At 36.1% G+C, this 20,949-nt stretch overlaps 1 protein-coding gene across 2 annotated transcripts; it reads right to left on the bottom strand.

The window, feature by feature from the left end:
• Nucleotides 1–505: 505 nt before the first annotated feature.
• On the bottom strand, nucleotides 506–20,589 carry sec14l1 (SEC14-like lipid binding 1). Of its 2 annotated transcripts, none has more exons than XM_084118811.1 (16): nucleotides 20,434–20,589; nucleotides 19,808–19,881; nucleotides 12,999–13,148; nucleotides 12,408–12,539; nucleotides 12,182–12,310; nucleotides 10,878–11,067; nucleotides 10,015–10,124; nucleotides 8,354–8,543; nucleotides 7,992–8,080; nucleotides 7,072–7,142; nucleotides 6,132–6,303; nucleotides 5,739–5,873; nucleotides 3,104–3,238; nucleotides 2,195–2,446; nucleotides 1,932–2,110; nucleotides 506–1,808 (listed from the first exon to the last, which is right to left on the bottom strand). In XM_084118811.1, exons 2-16 carry the CDS (start codon nucleotides 19,868–19,870, stop codon nucleotides 1,703–1,705), a joined length of 2,103 nt encoding a protein of 700 aa, XP_083974937.1. In that variant the 5' UTR covers nucleotides 19,871–19,881; nucleotides 20,434–20,589; the 3' UTR covers nucleotides 506–1,702. The 2 variants fall into 2 exon arrangements, with proteins under 2 accessions (XP_083974937.1, XP_083974938.1); XM_084118812.1 differs by having other exon boundaries at nucleotides 19,808–19,897; nucleotides 20,434–20,586.
• Nucleotides 20,590–20,949: the final 360 nt, after the last annotated feature.

Genomic DNA, 20,949 nt, shown 5'->3' with positions numbered 1-20,949 from the left:
TGTTCTGTGAGAATCTACAAGAAAAATTACAGAGTCGAGATGTTTAAGTGATGGAGATTTAGGAAATAAAGGTGAATCATCCCAACCTAGAAATGATAAAACCCTGTTATCAGAGGAACAACTGCCTTCACATCCACACACAGTCATTCACCAATACAAATATATGTTATGACATTTAAATGAGACTAACAATATTTCCACAACCAGTAGCTCAAATATTAAAGGGTTAGTTCACCCAAAAAAGAAAATTCTGTTATCATGTCGTATCAAACCCAACACTTTAATTTATCTTCAAAACACAAAGATATTTTAAAGGAAATCTGAGAGATTCCAGTCCGTCTGTTGAAAGTATGTTCGCCAAACTGATGCGGTCACTTTATATGAGGTGTTTTTCACTACTATGTACTTTAATAAAATGTAAGTTAAATGCACTCATTGTGTTCGTATTGTAGCCTATTGCAAAACACTTTTGCTGCTGTTACGGTTAGCAGGGAAGAGGCGAGGATCTACTCAATCATTTATTAAATATAACGTTACACATAAAGAAAATCCAAACAGGGAAGATGAAGACAACAATCCAAACAGGGGAAGATGATAATAAATCATACAGGAAACAAAAACACAACAGTTTTACAAACACTCATGTAAAGACAACGACTGAAAAAAAGACAACTGAAACACATGGGTATTGAATGAATGAATTACCATGGAACAAACAAGGGTAACTTTAGAAGCAGAGGAAAACTGTAACAAACTACAGGAAGTGAACAATGGAGACAGAAAATACTCTTCAAAATAAAAGTCCTAGAACACAAAACACAAGGGAAATCGTGACACTGTTGAGGTGGATATGGGTACATTTAAGGACTGGTTTAGTGCTCTGGGAAGGTTTAAGGGTCAACAGTGGTTATTGATGTAATTACAGAAATGTGTGTACATGCAGGTATTGTAAAAATATAATTACTATGTAAAACATGTATGTACACAATAAGTTCATTGTATCAAATGATTAAATTTTTGTACATAATAGTTAAAGACACCCAATATAAAGTAGGACCTTTGACACTTTTAAATATTCAGAAAGAGATCGTGAAATAAATCAATATGAATGAAGTGGTTTAATCAACGTCTTCTGAAGAGACACAATTGTTTTATACATATATATACATTTTATTTACTACGACACCTTCTACTTTATATAGCAGTATCCTGGCCTTTTTATTCAGATATATTGTTCTTTATATTGGAGATTTTCGGTAACATGCTTGGATTAATGACGGAAGTAAGCAGTTTCCCAGGAAAACCGTCCTGACAACTCAAAAATATTAATAATAAAATCATTCTTAAAAACTTACCGTAGTGATTCAGGGTAAATCAAAATCACAGTTTGGAAAATACATTTTTGATATGATTGTTAAACTTTGTTCATTCGTTTCAAACAAAAAAGTTGCACAGTGTAGCTTTATGCGCCACTTTCATAAAGTTGCTCAATCAGACAACCAAAGTAAACAACATTTACACATTTATTTGTAACAATGTACAGAAAGCTTGCATGTAATTTACAGAAAGCCAGTAGTTTATCAGAAATAGATCAGCACTCATCCAGGCATTTGTTGGTTTATAACGTGAACCTCTGTTCGTTCATCATTTGCAGGAACTGGTAATCCCGCAGAGCTAAAGTCTCTCCAGCTGGATGAAGATGCTATCTGGAAACGGTGGAGTCTGTGTGTGACTGGTTGGAGGAGGTGGTGGCGGCGCTGAGCAGAGAGAAACCGCTGTGACTCGACTCCAGACTGCTCATGGAGCCTCTGATGGAAACACACACACACACACACACCTTTAAACACACCATTTGGCTTTCCAGATGATAGTTTACCATGATTCATTCATATTTTTATGCTAAGCGCTTTGCAATATGTAAACATCCAGACCTGAAGTCAGTGGACTGCAGCACTTCTGTGAAATACATGACTTTGCATTTGTGTGAGGAGACCTGCAGAGAGGCCAGAACATCATCGACACGCGGCCGACTGGATGAAGTGCATGTTGGAGTGCTGTAAAGACGCCACTGCAGGATGTAGAATCCAGGCCAGCGCGTCACATGAGAGCCCTGATGGGAAACCAAAGAAGAGAATGAGAGTTTGTCTGGTTTGAGTCGCCCATGTTGTCGACAGGTTTGGTGAGATTCCCTCACCTGTACGCTCTCTCCCTCTCTGCAGGTGAGGGCCGTCTCCACCATGCTGTAGTCTTGTCCCAGCATCCACGATCGGTCAATGAGCTGGACGTTGTTTCCGCCGGGACAGGCGAGGTTGTGCGCACTCAGACCGTCTCTTTTAGCTGGCTGAGGGACTCTTCTGGAGTGATAGATGTTGAAGATCACGTCGCCTTTACACACGTCAAAGTCCCACGTGATGACGGACGATACGTCTGTGATCTCTATCAGCACCTGAAGATGAACAAAGGGATTTATCTTTATTTCATAATGCATAACACACAGCGCTGCGCACCATTCAGAATTCAACCGGGAATCTGGAATTTGAATTGCAGGAAAACATTCAAATTAGAATTTACATAAGGAAGTAAAAGTTTTTTTTTTTTTTTTAAGTCAGTAATCAAACAGTTGGACCCCATTGACTTCCATAGTATTTTTTTCCTACAATGGAAGTCAATGGGGTCCATTCACTGTTTGGTTACTGACATTTTTCAAGATATCTTTTTTTGTGTTCAGCAGAAGAAAGAAATTCATACAGGTTTGAAACAATTCATTTAAAAGAAAATTCTGAGTTTAAAAAAAATATTTTTCAGTATGAACAAATCAGTCATGAAATTGTCTATTCCTATTCAGATTCACACTCATGAATTAAAAGGGAGCCAATTCTGAAGTTTATGGCAACACAATAATACACTATAAACTGTAAATATGTACAGATCTGCACTTTAAACAGAACTAGACTAACAGTATTTGACTTCACACTGCATGTCTTCTTATAACCAACAGATGGCAGCACTTATTAACACACTGAATATGAAAGTGAACGTTGCCCAGCTGAAGTAACCAGTAAAAGCTGTGTATTGTTGAGTGTTGTGAGTGTATGAGCTGTACCTCATGTGGAGATCCTTTCAACACACTCGCACTCTTGTAGATAGATTCATTCCACAGTTTAACCTCCTCGTTCTCCAGATCCTCGGCCGTACGGTACAGAGACTTGGGAACCAGACCTCCCTCAGGAACATCACACTGCATTAAACATGAGAAGATTAGATTAGAGTGATGTTTTTGATCATTTCTGTCTGAATAAATACTGTACACTGTCCAGCTACATGTGTCCTGTAGTAGTGAATGACATCTTTTGGTTTTCTGTGGCAAGTCAAGGTCAGCGTTGCCCCTGTGCTTTAATAAAAGACCATCACGAATATACAAGTATACTTGTACAATAATTGTACTCGAGTACAAGGAACATAAAAACACCACTACAACAAACAAGCGATATGGCAAGCAAATTCTGATTATAATGGCAAAGTGTTTCATGTATTCATTGATATCAAACACATCATATCACAGCGGCATGATCCCATGTCTTGATGCCGTTACATTATTTTACCTTCACATTCCAGGAGAGAAACACATGACATTGTTGCTATTGATGGGTTTTATATTCTCTTGTGAAAAAGAAGTGTGTCTAATTGTATTTAATGTGCACTTGTAGTGTACTTCAATCTAAGTATATTTTTAATCAACTGTACTTGTAGATTATATATTATTAATGAAATAAAAGACCACTTAAGTGCACTTAAAGAGAGACACTATGTTTCTTAACACACTTAAGTACGCTTTTAAAAACTGCGCTTTGTAATAATGTCAAATTAAAAGTTTTACTTTAATGTACATTTCAAATAATTTTGTTTTAATAATATTTTGTCATGTTTTACAAGTGGATTTTAATTTGAACTGTAATGTGTTCATGTTAGATAAATGTACTAAATAGCAACTTCACCATTACAAATGAGTAATTTCAAATATAGTTTAATACATGACATACATTACAAGTTTCAATAGAAATGCCACTGTATTTTTAGTGTACCATAAAAGCCTGTCATTCAGCAGTAACTTCATATTTCAAACACAATAGAAGTAATAATGAAGTTACATATAAATGTACTTAAATCATACTTAAGTGGGTAAAAAAACACTCTAGTTATATTAATGTTAAACTATAATTCAATTTTCATTTAACTGCAATTAACATGCAATTAAGTGTCCGAAAACTTTACATTGATTTTGCATGCAAGTATATTCTTTTAAAGTCTATTATTTACATTATAAATGCTCTTCTGCTAAAGTATGCTGAAATATACAACTGTTTTACAATGCCTGTTGAAGTGCCTTAGAGGAGCGTCTGTTTGGCACAAACCACTGTATAATTTTATGATAAATATGCACACAAAGACCAATAATCAAATATAATTATGCAAATTAATATCTGGGAATGAGTTGTTGGCCTAGGGAAGGTGCGTGACATGTCCTATCACTTCTAAACAGAGTTCCAGCTTAATGATCCTGCATGTCTCTACATATAGGCCTATCTCTGCTTTCCTGAAGAGCTTCAGCTTAATCTAACCAGGCCAGATGAGAAGCACATGACCACATCTCAACGGCAGCACTATCATCAGATTTGCTCTCTACAACATGAGTAATATCAGACCCTAACTCTCTGAATATGCTCTTAGTAAAGGCTCTTATCATCTCAAGGCTAGATTACTGCACTACTCTGGAGACCAGCTTTGTGAACTCCATCAACCTTCTACATGTACTAGAGAATACAGCAGCACGTCAGGTTTTCAACCAAATGAAGACGGTTAACACAGGACCAATATCCTGCAGTTTAGCTCCAACACTTATTAAACACACCTGAACCAGCTTATCAGGGTCTTCAGGATTACTAGAAACTTCCAAGCAGGCGTTCTGGAGTTACACTCTGCAGGACAGTGTCCTTCCAGGACTGAGGCCTTGTCCACACGAATACGCTTTCGTTTGAAAACTAATCTTTTTCTCTGCGTTTCGGCCTTCCGTCCACACTGAGACGCCGTTTTTATTAATGAAAACGAACCTTTTTGTAAACGCTCTCCAAAGTAGATATATTTTAAATCAAGTTTTCGCGTTGTAGTGTGGACCGTCAAAACAGAGGTATTTATTTAAGTTTAGTCATGTGACGCATATCATACCAATAGATATGCATGTTTATACCGGTATTGTGCCTGTTATGTGCTGTTCACTTTCATACAGTTGCTAAAATATGTTACTTTACACACTCTTCATATCACAGTCCTGCAAAGATGACAGAATTCACTCACATTTGCTGTCCTGCGGCAAAACATGAGAGCAGTCGCGATTTAGACCAAACATATAATGGTGACTGAGAGCGGCCTGGACACTTCAGTGAACGGTAAGAAATATTGCTAAATAAAATGATACAGTCAAAATAATTTCGCAATAACTTTATTATTTATATTTCCATCTGTATCATCTCAGTGAGCTTTTGTGAGGTTTTACACATGCGCTGTAAGGTGAATTTAGCGCTTTCAGGCGTTTTCCAAAAGTTTCTCATCCACACTGAAACGCCTGAAAGCGCTAGTGTGGACGAAGAGCGTTTTTAAACGAAAATGAATGTAGACGTCGCCTGAGTTTGACACACGGGTTAACACGTCAGATCTCAGCGCCTGTAGTTCTGAAGACTCACCAGAGAGTCTCCTCCTAAGAAGTCAGGGATGAAGTCTCTGTTGATGTAGTCCACCAGTCCTCCAGGCCCCTGGTAGTCATTCCCAGCGTAGATGAGAAACTTCTTCCGTGTGTTTTCATCGATGAATGGACTCACCTGAGTGCAGAACAAAAGCAAACACGACATTTACAGAAGCCCGGAAATTAAGAAAGGCCAGATGAGTGAAATAACACCGCGCTAACATGACATTTAACTGTGATGGGTCAGTGTGTGGAGACATTTACAACCATTAAATGAAGATTGAGTAGGTGCTCATCTCAGTCTTTCCTAATATCTTGAACTATTTATTAACATTCTTTTTATGTTCTAAGTGTGTCATAATGTGAAATCCTACGAGTGTGTGTGTGTGTTTACCAAAGTCCAGAGCACAGGAAACACTCTGGGTGCTCTGATTATGAGGAGACGGCCCAGTGTTTCAGGGTAGTTGGCTCCTACAACTTCTATCATCCTCAGCAAGGCTTTGATGGCCGGTCTCCACAGATGCCTCATATTTAACCCCTCAAGATCCACCAGACATGTCCAACAACTACAGCACAAGAGCACTTATTTATTTAGGGTGGAGGCACCATGTACAGTAACACACACAATGTGTATGGCCACTAGTGTTGAGAACCGATGACTGATTTTTATTCATAATCAAAAAATAAAATAATAATAATAAATACTGGAACTGGCTGGTTTTCATGATGTTCGGTTCTAAGTGGAGTTGGAATTGGAACCAAATCCAGAACAATCAAATTCCTTTTGATTCCCATTTATTATGGCCAGATTTGAGTTAGTTACTCTAAAAATGTAATTAATTACTTGCTACTTATTTAATATTCAACTGTGTAATTAGATGACTGTACTAATTACTCTCTCTATAAAGTATTGCATTACTTATTACTTTCTAAATCCCACATCAACCTCGACCAGTTGAACAATACAAGAATAGTCATGAAACTGCTCTTTTAATTCTTTCAAATAAATAATATAAAATTGCATAAATTATTCTTGAACAGACCAAAGTGTTTAAAAGGAGAATGTTACATTAAAAACATAGATTTTAGCATTAGATGTTAAATTCACTATAGTTTTATATAGAATATCGTCTATACAGTATTTAATGCAATTACATCTCAAGTAACTAGTAAATTACAGAAAAATCCTGTACTTTACTTTTTCAAGGGGAAAGTAATTCAATTACAGTAATGAATTACTTAGTAATGCATTACACCCAACACTGATTATGGCCACTATATAGAGATTAATACAGGACATGATCTGTTTGGTAATGCATGAAGAAATGAAGTACCTGATTGGTTTTCCAAATATTTTGGTTTTCTCTTGACAGTGTCTGAGACCTTCCTCGTTGATAGACAGCACCTAAACGTTGGGTCAAAGGTCAAGGTGGTCAGTGAATGTGGTCATTTTATTTAACTGAATTTGAATCCCTGGTGTAGCCTGGTTTATCCCAAGTCATCTTTCTACTGCTAACACTAAAATTGATTTTTTTTTGTTTGTTTGTTTCTTGCCTCTGACTTGCTCACTGTGGGATTAAAACATTATGAGTTTTTTTTCTAGAAGCTCCCTTTTAAGAAAAGAGTGATATGACCAAATTATTTACCAAAATATGTGACTTTCAACCACAGTACGGAACGATATAGCGCTTCTGTATGAAATCAGAGATGTTACAAATTGAAATTAAACCTAAATTTCTCAAACACATAAGACTGTGAACACCTGCTATTTTTCACTTCAGAAAACCAAATCATTCAGTACATCTTCATTGATGCTTTTAAAGAATTTTTACTCTACAGAAACAAAACCAACCAATATTTCAATCTCCTAATTACCTTTAAATGCTCAGTCGTTTGCCCGAGCATCAGATTTTGACAAGCAGGGTTGTTTTACTTGTGACAAATCTTCAATAACACTTTTTGAGAATTGCGTACTCTCGCTTAGAAACAAAACCGACCAATGTTTTAATATCTAAATTGCTTTGAATGCTCAGACGTGTGTCACTGCTGCACTAACATGAGCTAGATTAGACAACACTATAAATACAATATAGATAGATCTAAATCTTGCTCTGTGGTAAAGCTCTCAGGCATGATTAACACAACAGCATGACTGTAAAGCTGCTTTGGAATGATGTGTATTGTGAAAAGCACTAAATTTGATCTGACATTTCAATTTGTCATTTCATACTATTAGCATTCATCTAACTCTTACATGTCTCAGAAGAGTCTCTTCTCCCAGCGTCCGCACTAAACCCTTAGTGTCCATTTGTCCAAGTCGAAGGATATAGAGAGGACGTCCATCTATATAAACACACAGAGAAGCACAAAAGCACATTAACTTCTGCTTGTTTGATATTATTAATACAGCCTATGGAAAACACTCGCTCAGACCAATTCCTCTGTTCGATCAGTATCAAGCTCTCGCTTCAACTGATCTTTATATCAAAGTCCAGCACAGGACTAACACACATCCAGGATTGAGAGGGGAAATGCCTCTCCATTAGTTCTGTGGCAGATAATCAGGCTTTAAATGACAATGTCTAAAGTAGTAAAGTGAACGTAAATGTGATGGACCTTTGTCGTGGTGATGCCAGCCTCCGGTGTAATAGTCCTGCAGGAGCTGCGGACACTGCCACGTGTCTAACAGGAAGTCGATCTGATGCTGCTTCCTCCATGTGAGCGTCTGACACAAAGCCTCTTTAGCCTTTTCCAGATTAAAGTCTCGTGAGCGCAGGAAACGCAGCACGTGCTCGTCTTTAGGGATCTGATGGGATTCATATAAATATGGATTTAATTCAAATAAAGTCTCCCATCTGGTTGGAAATTCAGGTTTTTGAAAGAAGTCTCTTCTGCTCGCCAAGGCTGCATTTATTTGATCAAAAATACAGTAAATACTGTAATATTGTGAAATATTATTACAATTTAAAATAACTGTTTTCTATTGTGATATATGTTAAAATGTAATATATTTCTGTGATGTAAAGCTGAATTTTCAGCATCATTACTCCAGTCTTCAGTGTCACATGATCCTTCAGGAATCACTCTAATATGATGATTTGATGATCAAGAAACATTATAAATGATGAAAACAGTTGTGCCGCTTCATATTTTTTTTGTGAAAAGTAACGCTTTTCATTATATACAGATTTTGTTTAAAACAATCACTTCATAAATTATTTTTGTTTAGTAAATATACTGTCAATAAAATGTTTATTTTAAAAATACAGAAAAAAAAGATCCCATAATCATTTAAATTGGCTTAACAGTAGTAACAATATGTATGATATTTTATGATTTGATTAAAGACCCCCTGTGGTGAAAATCCAGCTTTTACTGTTGTTTATATGTCTATCTGGTGTTTTTAATATACTTTACGACAAAACATTAGCAAATTCTTAAGTCAACACCATTTTCTCCTTAAAACTGCAGTGAATCAAAGACAGTCTCAAAAACACGCTTTGAAATCGCTGGTGTTTCTGACTTTACAAATTACCTTGTAACCAATCAGGTCAACGTGTGATCGTCAACCAGTGCATCTCTGAGCTGGTGTGAGTGAGTGGAGGCGGGACTCATTTGCATATTCATAGAACCGCATTGAATAGAACCGCATTCATGGTCCGCAATAGAACCATAGAACCGCATTCAAGCTATTTTAAGGCATGAATAATTTTTTTATTCCAAGTAAAAAAACATTTGAATATGTCATTTTGGTGATCAAAGATGAGTTTTAAAGGATAAAACTATTGACTACAGGAGGACTTTAACAGAATCATTGACATTAACCATCTAAATCTAACCATGTCATGTGAACAAATAGAAAGGTCAGCCATGTCAAGTATTAAGCCTTTAGCCCAACAGCAGGGGCCTTTTTACCCCAAATAACATACTTTTACATTTCCTTAAATTCAAAACTGTTGATTTAAAAAAGCTGAAAACCATTAACACGACCTTTGTTTCAAAATATATTTGGTAATTGTATTGATTCTCATTTGCTAACTAAATCGATTACATTTTTAAAAACATTAAATATTAGATCAAATTAGCGCAGAATCAACTTTGCATTGCTTCCCGCCATCGTGTCAAGGATCAACCAAATGTCCACATGCATAGTGAATCCAGGGTGTTTAGGAAGGAGTTTTTTGTGGCATCTAGTGGTTTAGAGTACAGAAATAAAATCAATGCACCTTTAGCCCCACTGTCCCCGATTAGTACTTTATCCTGAACATTGCACTCACCTTTCCTTTGTGTGTTTCCTGCAGCCACTGTCGAAGGCGAATGAGGCAGCTCTCCTGGAAAGGAGTCAGCTGTCCCAGATAGCGTGAGATGTAGTCTGCGTCTAACTTGTCTGCAAACAACACACAACCATCAGACAGCTGAGAAAAGTGTAGGAGATCATTGACTCTTTTCACTTAGAATATCCAGTATATCGGCCTCCTCTCGTGCTGATATGATAGATCATTTGAACACGTTCCTCCCATCATTTGAAATCAATAGTGAGTTAATCACTCAGTGCGGTGTGTGTGAGGACTACTGTTTGTGACGTGCACAGAGATGCCAATGTAGAGAGCTTCAAATAAGTCAAGCTAACTGGAACGTTCTCTTAAAGTTATGAACAAACCTTCTTCCAGTAACATTAATAGAATGGGAAAACATTTAACACTTTATTTCGGTGGTCCACTTTAGACATAACTACAAGTAACTTTGCAACTACATGTCCACTAACTCTCATTAGATTATTAGTAGACTGTCTGCTTAATATCTGCTAACTTTATTTTGAACATACTTGATTGTAAGTTGATATATGTCAACTTACTCTAACCCTAACCCTACCAGTCTAATAAAATACTCTAATGAGAGTTAACTGACATGTAGTTGCAAAGTTATATATTAGAATATATATTGTTATAAGTGAGGTTTGTTTCTTTCAGGGTGGAGTTAGGACGCTGCCTTTGAAAGCACATAATCTGCTCAAGTGGGAAGAAGACAACAAGGCAGCTCACTGGAATTTGGACATGTTGATCCTCGTTATCATTCCATTCCTCCTGCATTATTATATTTATGAGCACACGCTCACGGGCAGAAGTATGATTCATCTCACCATCCGGAGAGCCTGGCAGGACGTCTGTGGAGCTGGGATGAGCTCTACTGTTGCATGATGGGACAGCTCTGGCTAAGCTGACAGGCGGTTGGTGAGGCGGGATGGTGGCGGGAGGAGGGACCCAGCGGGGCACGTGGGTAATGCCCTCCTCCTCCAGTTGTTTGAGGTGAAATTCAATAATCTCTTTTCCCTGTGGAGAGAGAAAGAGACAAATAGAGAGTGACACAAGAGTTTAGTCAAATGGAACAAGTAAACATTGGCTTTAGGTACACAGGCGTATGAAAAACACACTCTTACACGCAAGCCAGCCACAACCAGGACATTACAAGAAAACAGATCCTGATGATAGACATAAAAGGAATCTAAAAATAGGAAGGAGATTCTTGAAAATACAGCAGTAAGAAACAGTCATGATCACTGAGTCTAGATAAAGTAAACATTTATTTTGTGAAATATATTTAGAAAAGCGCAAAAAAAACCTTTAAAAAACTACTGTCAGGATTTACTAAAGACATGCAGTGAAAAATTAGCACTGAAAAGGCGTGGACAGGGTTATTTTTGTGGCATTACATTTGTAGGAGTTTCCCTTTCAGATGCAAAATTTATAGGAGGAAAGTATTTAAATGAATCATGCAAGGTGATCTACTAAGTCAATTTACTGGTATTTGCGCCTTTATTTAACACCCAAAAATAAGCAAGTCTTAAACCAGACGCTAATTTGCTCTGCTCTAGGTAGATTGCGTTGGTCATCAAAGCTACATTAATCCAGATACATTTGAAAAAGGCGTTTTCATTTAAAAACGCTCTCCGTCCACATTAGCGTTTACAGGCGTTTCAGTATTCACCTTTTGGAAAACGCCTGAAAACGCTAAATTCACCTTACAGCGCATGCGTAAAACCTCACAAAAGCTCACTGAGATGATACAGAAGGAAAATAAATAATATATTCTAAAATATTCTCGTTGCTTTTGAATTTGCCCACACAAGTTTTACAGCAATGGAAATACTGTACTATGAGATGGGAAGACCTATATTCCAATGCTTTTTCGAGGGTACAAAAAGTCTCTCAAAAGGTACAATGCAATGCAAATGCAACGTTTCTAGAACATTTGGAAATACTGTAGGAAAAACACAATGTAGCATGGCAGGCCAGGAGAAAGTTTTGAGGTGTGGACTTCAAAATAAGAGTCTTTGTGAACAGAGATATGTATTTAGGTATAGATATAGGTTTGAATTTGGCCTGTCACATGTCCTGATCCATCCATCCAACCAAGCAACCAATCAACCAATCAATGCACACACACCTTTTTAATACTGGCGGCGTATTGCTTCATTGCGATCTTCTCTGCGGTGCTCTCGAAGCCGAAGAAGGATTTGATGTCCATGCTGGCGGACTGCTCAAAACAGGTCCAGTCTTCATTCTCCGGGTGAACCTGAGGAGGGATCCTTCAAATATCAGGATAAAGCAGCTAACACATAAACACGTGTACTTAAATAAGAGGGAAACGGCAGGGAGAGAGCGGCACGGACCGTGTAGCAGCAGTGTTCGTAGACGTTGACTCTGCTGGAGAAGGACTCGTTGTACGCCTCTATGTGCAGAGTTCTCTCTCTTCGGTCCAAAGAGTTCTTCTGGATGAAATACAAGTAGTCCACTCCTGCTATCTGTACACACAGCCATGTGTCAATCATAATCAAGGCACCAGCTATTATGGAGTTTTAAAGGCTAAATAAAATACACACAAAATGAAGGAAGAGTTCATATAAACAAGTAATATATTGTTATTTCATTTATTTTCCCACATGTTGTGCCAAACCTGTGATACACCAATGACGAATTTTTGAAGAATCTTCAAGCATTTTTTTCTTTTTTGCATACAACAACATCTCATTTTTTGTTGTTGTTGTTTCATTTTTCTTTTTTTTATAACATCAAAAGGGTTTTTTAAATAATTTTACTATATTCATTTCTCTTTTAGGATCATCAAATAACTGCCAATTAACTTTATATACAGTAATCGCAGGGAACAGCTTCTCGTATTATTTTAATGTTCAAATGTTAGTCAAATGAATGCTCACAGTGTCACAGATTATGACATTTTGGACTTCTAAAAGATAAAATACCCTCTTTAGAAGCCGAGGAGCCTCGACGTCCACGGTACACCGGCGTTCAATCACTTGTGTCGCCCCGTCTTCACTATGACACTCACTGATGATGTCGCTGTTCACAAACATGGGTATCAGCGGACAGTTTGGGAATCTTTTGTCATAGGCCTATGAGAGAGAAAAGATTAAACCAATGTAAGAGCTGGAGGGAAAAAACTCGAGATTACGAGAGAGAAGCAGATGCAGGAACAGTTTTTGCACACATTGCAATTTTAATAAAAATATGGTTCTCTTCAGCTTGGCTAATGTGTACAAATGACCCCCATTTAGATGATATATGTTCCTGAAAATTTTACACTTGTCTTGTGATGTGTTATTGTTTTATTTTCAGTTGACTTAGTGGCTCATATGACCAGGTTAGCAAGTACAGTGTGTCACATGAAGTTTTAAGTCAACGATACCAATAAACTACAGGTACGCCCGTCAATATTTACTCCATAATCTCTCGCTTTTTAAAGTTCCCACTTTAAGAAGTCGCAGGAGGACTGTGTTAGAGGAACCAATGCAACATCGTAATCCTTGTGAAACAGAAACACACTTTAACATACTTTTAAAAAGAGTGCTACTTACGGAAATAATATACTTTAAAAGAATATCCGCGGCAAATGAGTGATAACTGGATGAAATGTTTTTGGATATTTTATTGCATGTTAGTTGCAATTACATGTAAATGTATTATAGTTTACATTTATATTAAATGCAATTATTTTAAAAGATATTGCTATGTATATTTACATGTAATTTCTGACCCAGTTTTAAGTACATCATTATATAATTTCAAAATGACTTTATTGTCTCTGAAATATGGTTAAAGTTAGTGCTGAATGTGCTGACGAGCATTTATGGTAAACTAAAATATCTATTGAAAGTTGCATGTTGTTTATTTGAACGTTTTTGTAATTGTGATGATGTAGCTGCAATTTACTACAGTTAAAATATATTAAGTGTATTGTGTTATTCACTATTACATGTAAATTATAATCAAGTGTTTGGTTACACGTTTTGGTAGTTTGTCGACACAAATCAAAACTCAAAGTAAGTGCAGTTCTTTAAAGCATAACACAAGATTATTAAAACATCATTATTTGAAACTCTTTATTATTTTAAGTCTTTAAGCACACTTACGTAATATTTTATTTCATTAATATTGTATTGTCTGCAAGTAACATAGTCAGACATATACAAATAGTCTTGCATATTATTGTTAAAAATCCTTATTTTACCAGCATTCTCACTTCCAGAACACTTCTGTTGGGCTCTATTGATTATCCACTACAGCTCTAAACTGCATCCACGTTAATGCATTAGCCATCAGAGCAGAGATATTTCTGCTGAGCAGTGGATGAGGGTTTTCAAGTACATGTTTGTTTTAGTATGTGTACTCTGCTATTCCACTGAAAGTCACGCACGATCCTGCTAAAAATCAAACAATTATATTATGTACACAATGCATACAATGTAAATGATCTATAGAGTGTACTGTGAGACCTACTAAAAGGCAAGCTCCTTCCCTCTGAATTATACACACACTAATGTATATACAACAGTTTAGTACGCTTCATTGCTGTCACATGATCTGGTCATGCTGCATCCAGTTGTCATCTTAGTTTAGTTTTGATTTTTTTATTAGGCATTTAATCAATTTTTGCATAAAGAATTGTCATGCTGGACTGAAAGGTCATGTCATTTTGATCACTGTAGTAACTCATATGCATACTGAAATCCTGCAAACCGCAGAGTATGCTAGCCTCTTTAAAATGCTTGACCTTTGTGTCAAATCAATAAAGTGATGATGTCCATGGACGTCATCCATTAAAGCGATTGACCAAACAATGAAATGTTTTCTCTGGAGTGAACACAATAACAGCTTTTATGTAAGAGATTAAGCATTGTGTATTAATTTCTACTTTCAGGAACAATAAGCCTCACCACAGCAGTCCTATAGCTGAAAAATGCCTTTTAAATGCATATTTAATTCCTGAATTTAAATTGAATGCAGCTGAATTACAATTCTATATAAATGTAAAATTATAATGGTAATTTAAGTGAATATTGAATAAAGCAGAATTAAAATAGAAAAAAATTCAAAAAGATCCATACAACTACTATTCTTTTAATTATACAATTTCATTTGAGCATGAACATTACACACTATGTGAAATTTAAAAAAAGAAAAAAAACTACTTTTAGTTACTTTTATCCTGAAATATCCATATCAGGGTAACAATATACATAATTAGTCAATATGAATGATCTGTGGTGTTGAACTAATGAAAGCCATCAGCCCCCTCTTTCAATTTTGTTTTAAAATAATGGCGTTTAACAGTACTACATTAATCTACATTAAAACTACATTACACATGATGATGAACAGAAAATCCCACCAATAAGAGAGTCGCGACAACAAAACGTGCCAAAAGAGCTCTTTAGCTCCGCCCACTCCCATGACACACTGCGAATGACGTAACCCAATACTCTCTAAATACTTAAAATATGTTTTTATATACTGTATATAATCAACATTTTAAATTAGTAGTTTTATATTTCTCTATCATTTTTAATCCGATTATGCAGTTTATGGGATAGTAGTTTTTTCCCCCTTCTCTAAAATCTTGAACCTTTCTATTTTTTCCCCATTTTCAAATACTTTTTTGCCTCAAATCAATATTTTTAATGTTATTATTTACCTTGCAGAAGGTTGTTTGGTTCAGTTTACTTAAAATTCAGTTCTGTGAACTTGAAAGAAAAAGAAAGTGCTAAATACTCATAAAAGTTAATTTGACTCAACTAATTAGTTTAATTTAAGTTTGTCCAACTCAAACCAATTAATTATTTTGAGCGTTAGGGTTTACGGTGTACTTCCGGAACCAATGCCGCTGAAAAAAAATGGACGGGCACTAACACACTCAGTTCAATTCAAATTCGTTCAACCCCCGTGATGTGTGCAGTCTTGGAAATCTAGAACAATCCCTGTAGTTTCTCCTATACTAACACTATTACATGTTGAAGTGGGTCTTATATTACAAGCCTGACACCACTGTAAGTGACATTAACCCCGAGGTTTCTGCCCCAGATGAAGTTTGATTGACAGGAGAGGCAGCAGCGACCCGTGCTGACTAAAGCATGACGTCAAACTGTGCACTCAGCAAATCTGAAAAAGCAATACACAATAATAATGTTGATAAGAGCGAGTGATTAGCGCTTTCCCCTGGGGAAATGATGTCATTGTGCGATCAATGCGTGTGAACTGTAACCTAATTAACCGGCTGATCAATCAAGCCTTGAGATTACTGACACTGTGCCAGAGTTAATACTGCGGCAGAATCACTCCACAAATTCAGACCAGTATTATATGGCATTCATGTGTGAAATAAATCAAAATTATTATTTTAGTGTAGCTATGAGAAAGAAAGTTATTGAACATTAAAACTCTCCTCTCATAACTGATATGATGGATCTACTTTCCAACCACAAAACGGCAAAAACCTATTGCCTCATCTTTAACACTTGCTTTGATATGTTATTATTATTAACAGTAATACATTTTTAAATGTGTCTTAAATGGCTCTTATGGCTCTTTCCCTTGAGAAAAAGAAGTGTGCTTAATTATGTTAAAGGGGTGGTATAATGCCCTTTTCACAAGATGTAAAATAAGTCTCTGATGTCCCCAGAGTGTGTGTGTGAAGTTTTAGCTCAAATTACCCCAAATATATTTTTATATAGCATGTTAAAGTTGTCACTTTTTGAGGGTGAGCAAAAAGGCACCGTTTTGTGTTTGTTCCTTTAAATGCAAATGAGCTGCTGCTCCTGGCACAGAGGGCGGAGCTTCAACAGCTTGCACTCACACAGACATGCACTGAAAATTTCAAAACTTTTTTCAAGACTCAAGAAGAAGTGACGACATGTATAAGCAACAGGACGTTTCTGAATGGTTATTTGATGAATTTATGTAGCTAATGTGTAGTTATCTTCTAGTCACTGATTAGCATATTCTGTCTTGATAATCTATAAATCATGTTCACAGGGGCGGGGTTTATGTACATTTTAGGGTTGGTGATGTCACTAACCCTGGAGGAATGTTGTGTTCTGCAGCTGTTTGTTGTAGTCCTTAAAAAGCGATTTCTTTAAAAGCAAATATCTTCCTTTGCTTTGAACGTTGAGCATTGTAACTTTGCAGATGTTGATTATGCTCAAACAGCAACATTACGCACTAACTAAAGTTAAAAAAGTGAAATCATAATCAACCACGCCTTTAAATGTGAATTTGATGATGTACGTCAAATCTTAAAAGTATTATTTTTTTATAAAACCGTACACATGCATAAAATAAATTAATGAAATAAAAGCCAACTAAAGAACACTTAAATGCTTTCATGACTGTTTCTTAACACACTCAAGTACACTTTTAAAAAGTAAACTTTGTTATAATGTCTAATACAAACTTAATTTACATTGCATTTTAAATCATTGTTTTAATACTATTTTGTCATGCTTTAAAGAAGTGCACTTGTTTTGTAAATGTTGACTAGCATACTAAAGCACGTGATTATAATCTGAAGTGTATTTGATAAGTTAATATATTTTAAATGTACTAAATTGCAACAAATACACTTAAATACATGACACATTTCAATAGAAATGGCATTAAAGTATATTTTAGCTGACCAAAAATGCTTGTCAGTTCATTCAGCAGCAACTTTTTACCGTATTTCAAAGCCAATGGAAGTGATTATGTAATTACATATAACGATGCTAAAGTGCACTTCATTTTCACAAGGTTTCTCAGTTCATGGTAAGTGTTAAAGATCAGATAATGATTGTGTAAAGGGTGAGATAACATTAAAAGCTCACGAGACAGCCGTAAAAGGATTTAAGCGTGTATGGGAGTGCTGATGTCATCTGCTCTTGTCAGCTTTATCAGGGCAGCTGCTGATGTGGAGAGGGGCAACTGTGCGTTTTGGTGGATCGGATCACAAGTGGACGAGGGAGACGCATTCCCGTTTACACCTGTTTTTTAATCCGTCTCTTTTGTCCACTTTCAACCGCTTTGGTCCTGATTTCTTCGAGGGGAGGGTCTATGGGCGGGTAAATGTTTGGCTTTTTTCAGATCTTTCGATCTGATGGACAAAATAAGCACACGAAATTTACATATGAACGCACGTGGTGACGAAGGAAAAACACACGGAGAACATGAGCTTTCGTTTCTGCTCTGACAGCCGAATACCAGCTGAACGCTGTGAGTGCGTGTTAGAAATCAGGAATGATGAGAGAACATTGTGCTTGATATGTTTTTCATCCTCAAACCAAACTTTGGTCTCCAGCCGACAAAGTTTAAACCCTGTCTGGCTAAAGCTCTTCCCATAATGTTCACGCATTAGTTCAGTAGACGGAGAGAAGATGGTGTTTTGTGGCTGTTTGAACGCATTCGACCACACTACGAAAGCAATCCAGTCGAATGTGTTTTCAACTCCCTCTGGAAGTGGTCGAAAGCGGACAAGCTCAAAATGTTTTAGACCCTGTTTACACCTGTATTTAGCGTCGTCCACTTATGATCCACTTGTTTTGCATTGGAGGCACCACGAAAGTAGACTAAATCTAAATGTTTTATCATTATTATTATTATTAAAACAGCCAGTCAGATATTAAACCTCATCTATGAAGTTAAACTGACATTTTCATTGGGCATTCATAGTATGAAGAGGTGAACTGGAATCGTGCTCATAGAACATCAAACATTAGTTAATAAGTGTTAACAATGTAGAACTTTACAGTGCATTGACAAGCCAGAGGATATTAAAGCAAGAATACACTCGAAACCATAAGTTACAGTAATTTTGAACACTGACATTGGTAAATATTTATAATATAAAGTGAAAATTTCAATAACTGAGTAATTCTTCTCCCAAGTTCATTAACAGTGTTTATAGATCAGTTATTGGCATGTGCTTATCTGCATTTTACAACAGCTTCAAATCTTAGAATCTAAATCTAATCAGTTTTATTACAGAAAATATATCCCAGTGAATGGATTTCAACTGGTTTTCAGGATGCATATTTTACACTGAATGAAAAAAAATATATATTATTATTAATAATAGATATTAAAAAATATATTATTATTATTGGACACTAAGTGGTGATCCCACACAACATTGTTTATTGTAACAAAATTGACGATATACAAAATTATGAACATATAAGAGGTATAATAGAGGTATATACATTTAATGTATAAATATAGTAATAGCAGAAGTATGATTTACAGTCATGATAGTTTGTCTTCTAAATGTTTCTTGAATCTTGATAGTTTCATGCTCTCTGCAGGCAATACTATTACTGTATATTTCAGAATGTCTGAACTGCGGTATTGAGCGATTAGCCAGGAACGTTTGAAACACTGGTTCAATTCAAACCATAAATGCTATTAAAGCAATAAAACAATAGAAAGCTGTGCTCTGTGAGGTTAAAGATTTACCAGCATTTGAGCTGACGACTGATCTGACAGTCTAGTGAACTCTAGAGCTATGCAGCTTTGAGACAGAGGACAGCTGACTAGACAAACTTTGCAAACATTACTCAATAAAATACTGAATACACATAAATTAACAAAGACAAAGCTGGAAACACACACACACACACAATGAGAGACACAGAGAGAGAGAGTAGAGAAAACTAGATGTAAAAGGATTTAGTCTAATATAGATAGACTTTTAAACAATATGATGAGATATGCTCTCTCATGCGCATGCCATTTCTTAAAAACTCACCGCCATTACTAGCTCAAAAGGGAACTTGTAAACCCTCACAGGGGACTGATATTTCTGCACCATCGCTGCACTTCTAATGGAAAGCCCTTCCTATGGAGAAAAATAATAATAATAATTATAAACCCAATGGTTAAATCCAAATTTATGAACAGCATTATGATCAGAAACACAGAACTGATGTAAAGCATATACTGAAACATTGTTTTTTTAATATATATATATATATATATATATATATATATATATATATATACACACTATATTTTTAGTATTTCACCACGTTTAGTATTAAATTGCTTAGTGTTTGAACAGCAAAGCATAACTTTTAATGTACGTTAGTAAACATCTAAGATGCATGGCCTCTGTATGAATGTTTAAAAGAGCAATTGTACAATACAACAACCCCAAGTTCAAACTGAAACAATAATAATCGTAGAACCAGTGACCAAAAATAGGCATGTGGACACTGTCATTATTCATATTTCATATTCGTTATTGTTTTATCTTCAGCACGGTCAGGTTTAGCGAAACACAAGTGAACCGACATGTAAACAGAGACTTCACTCCAAAGCTATCACACGGTAAAGCGTCCAGGACAGCTGTGAAATGAAACTCTCAAACTTTACCTTTGAAGTCAAAGGCGCAGAGAATGCAGTGGAATGGAAGTCTTGATAAAACCCGATGTGAAAAAGTAAGAAGAATCCAGTCTGTGTTTCTTTAGTTGCTCTGCTCCATTTCTCCTGCGGAAGTGAAAGCTGCAATTGTGTCAGATGAGAGGTTGCGTAAACCCGCGTCACTCACACAAACTCCGCCTCGCAACTCTAGTTCGGACCGCTTGTTCAGACACACAGAGGTGAAGAAAAAATCACATAAGCATTTCACTTTTTTTATTTTCGTGTGTTTATGAGAGTATATATACAGGAACTATCAAAATAAAACAGTAAATGAATGCTTGTCAGGATCGTTGATGTTCAAAGTACAACTTTGATGATTGCTTGACAAAAGCTCGTCTAGAGGTTTTCTGAGCGAGGTGGTTACATAGTTTATGTAATGTTAAAAAGTCAAGGGTCTAGAGCTCAAAGAAAGCAAACACTGATCAGCATAATGGTCTTTATTATGTTCAACAAAACATCAACATCTAA

The sequence above is a fragment of the Abramis brama genome (genome assembly GCF_963993115.1).
Source record: "Abramis brama genome assembly, chromosome: 1".
Taxonomy (NCBI): domain Eukaryota; kingdom Metazoa; phylum Chordata; class Actinopteri; order Cypriniformes; family Leuciscidae; genus Abramis; species Abramis brama.
This window is presented reverse-complemented; position numbering and strand designations above follow the sequence as displayed.

Bases quoted from the DNA above. Each gene is read 5' to 3' on its own strand.
- sec14l1 (XM_084118811.1), bottom strand. From the start codon at position 19,870: ATGGTGCAGAAATATCAGTCCCCTGTGAGGGTTTACAAGTTCCCTTTT. The intron at 13,149-19,807 runs GTGAGTTTTTAA...TCTCTCTCATAG, and splicing joins CTTTTGAGCTAGTAATGGCG to GCCTATGACAAAAGATTCCC. The intron at 11,068-12,181 runs GTGTGTGTGCAT...CTCTCTCCACAG, and splicing joins ACGCCGCCAGTATTAAAAAG to GGAAAAGAGATTATTGAATT.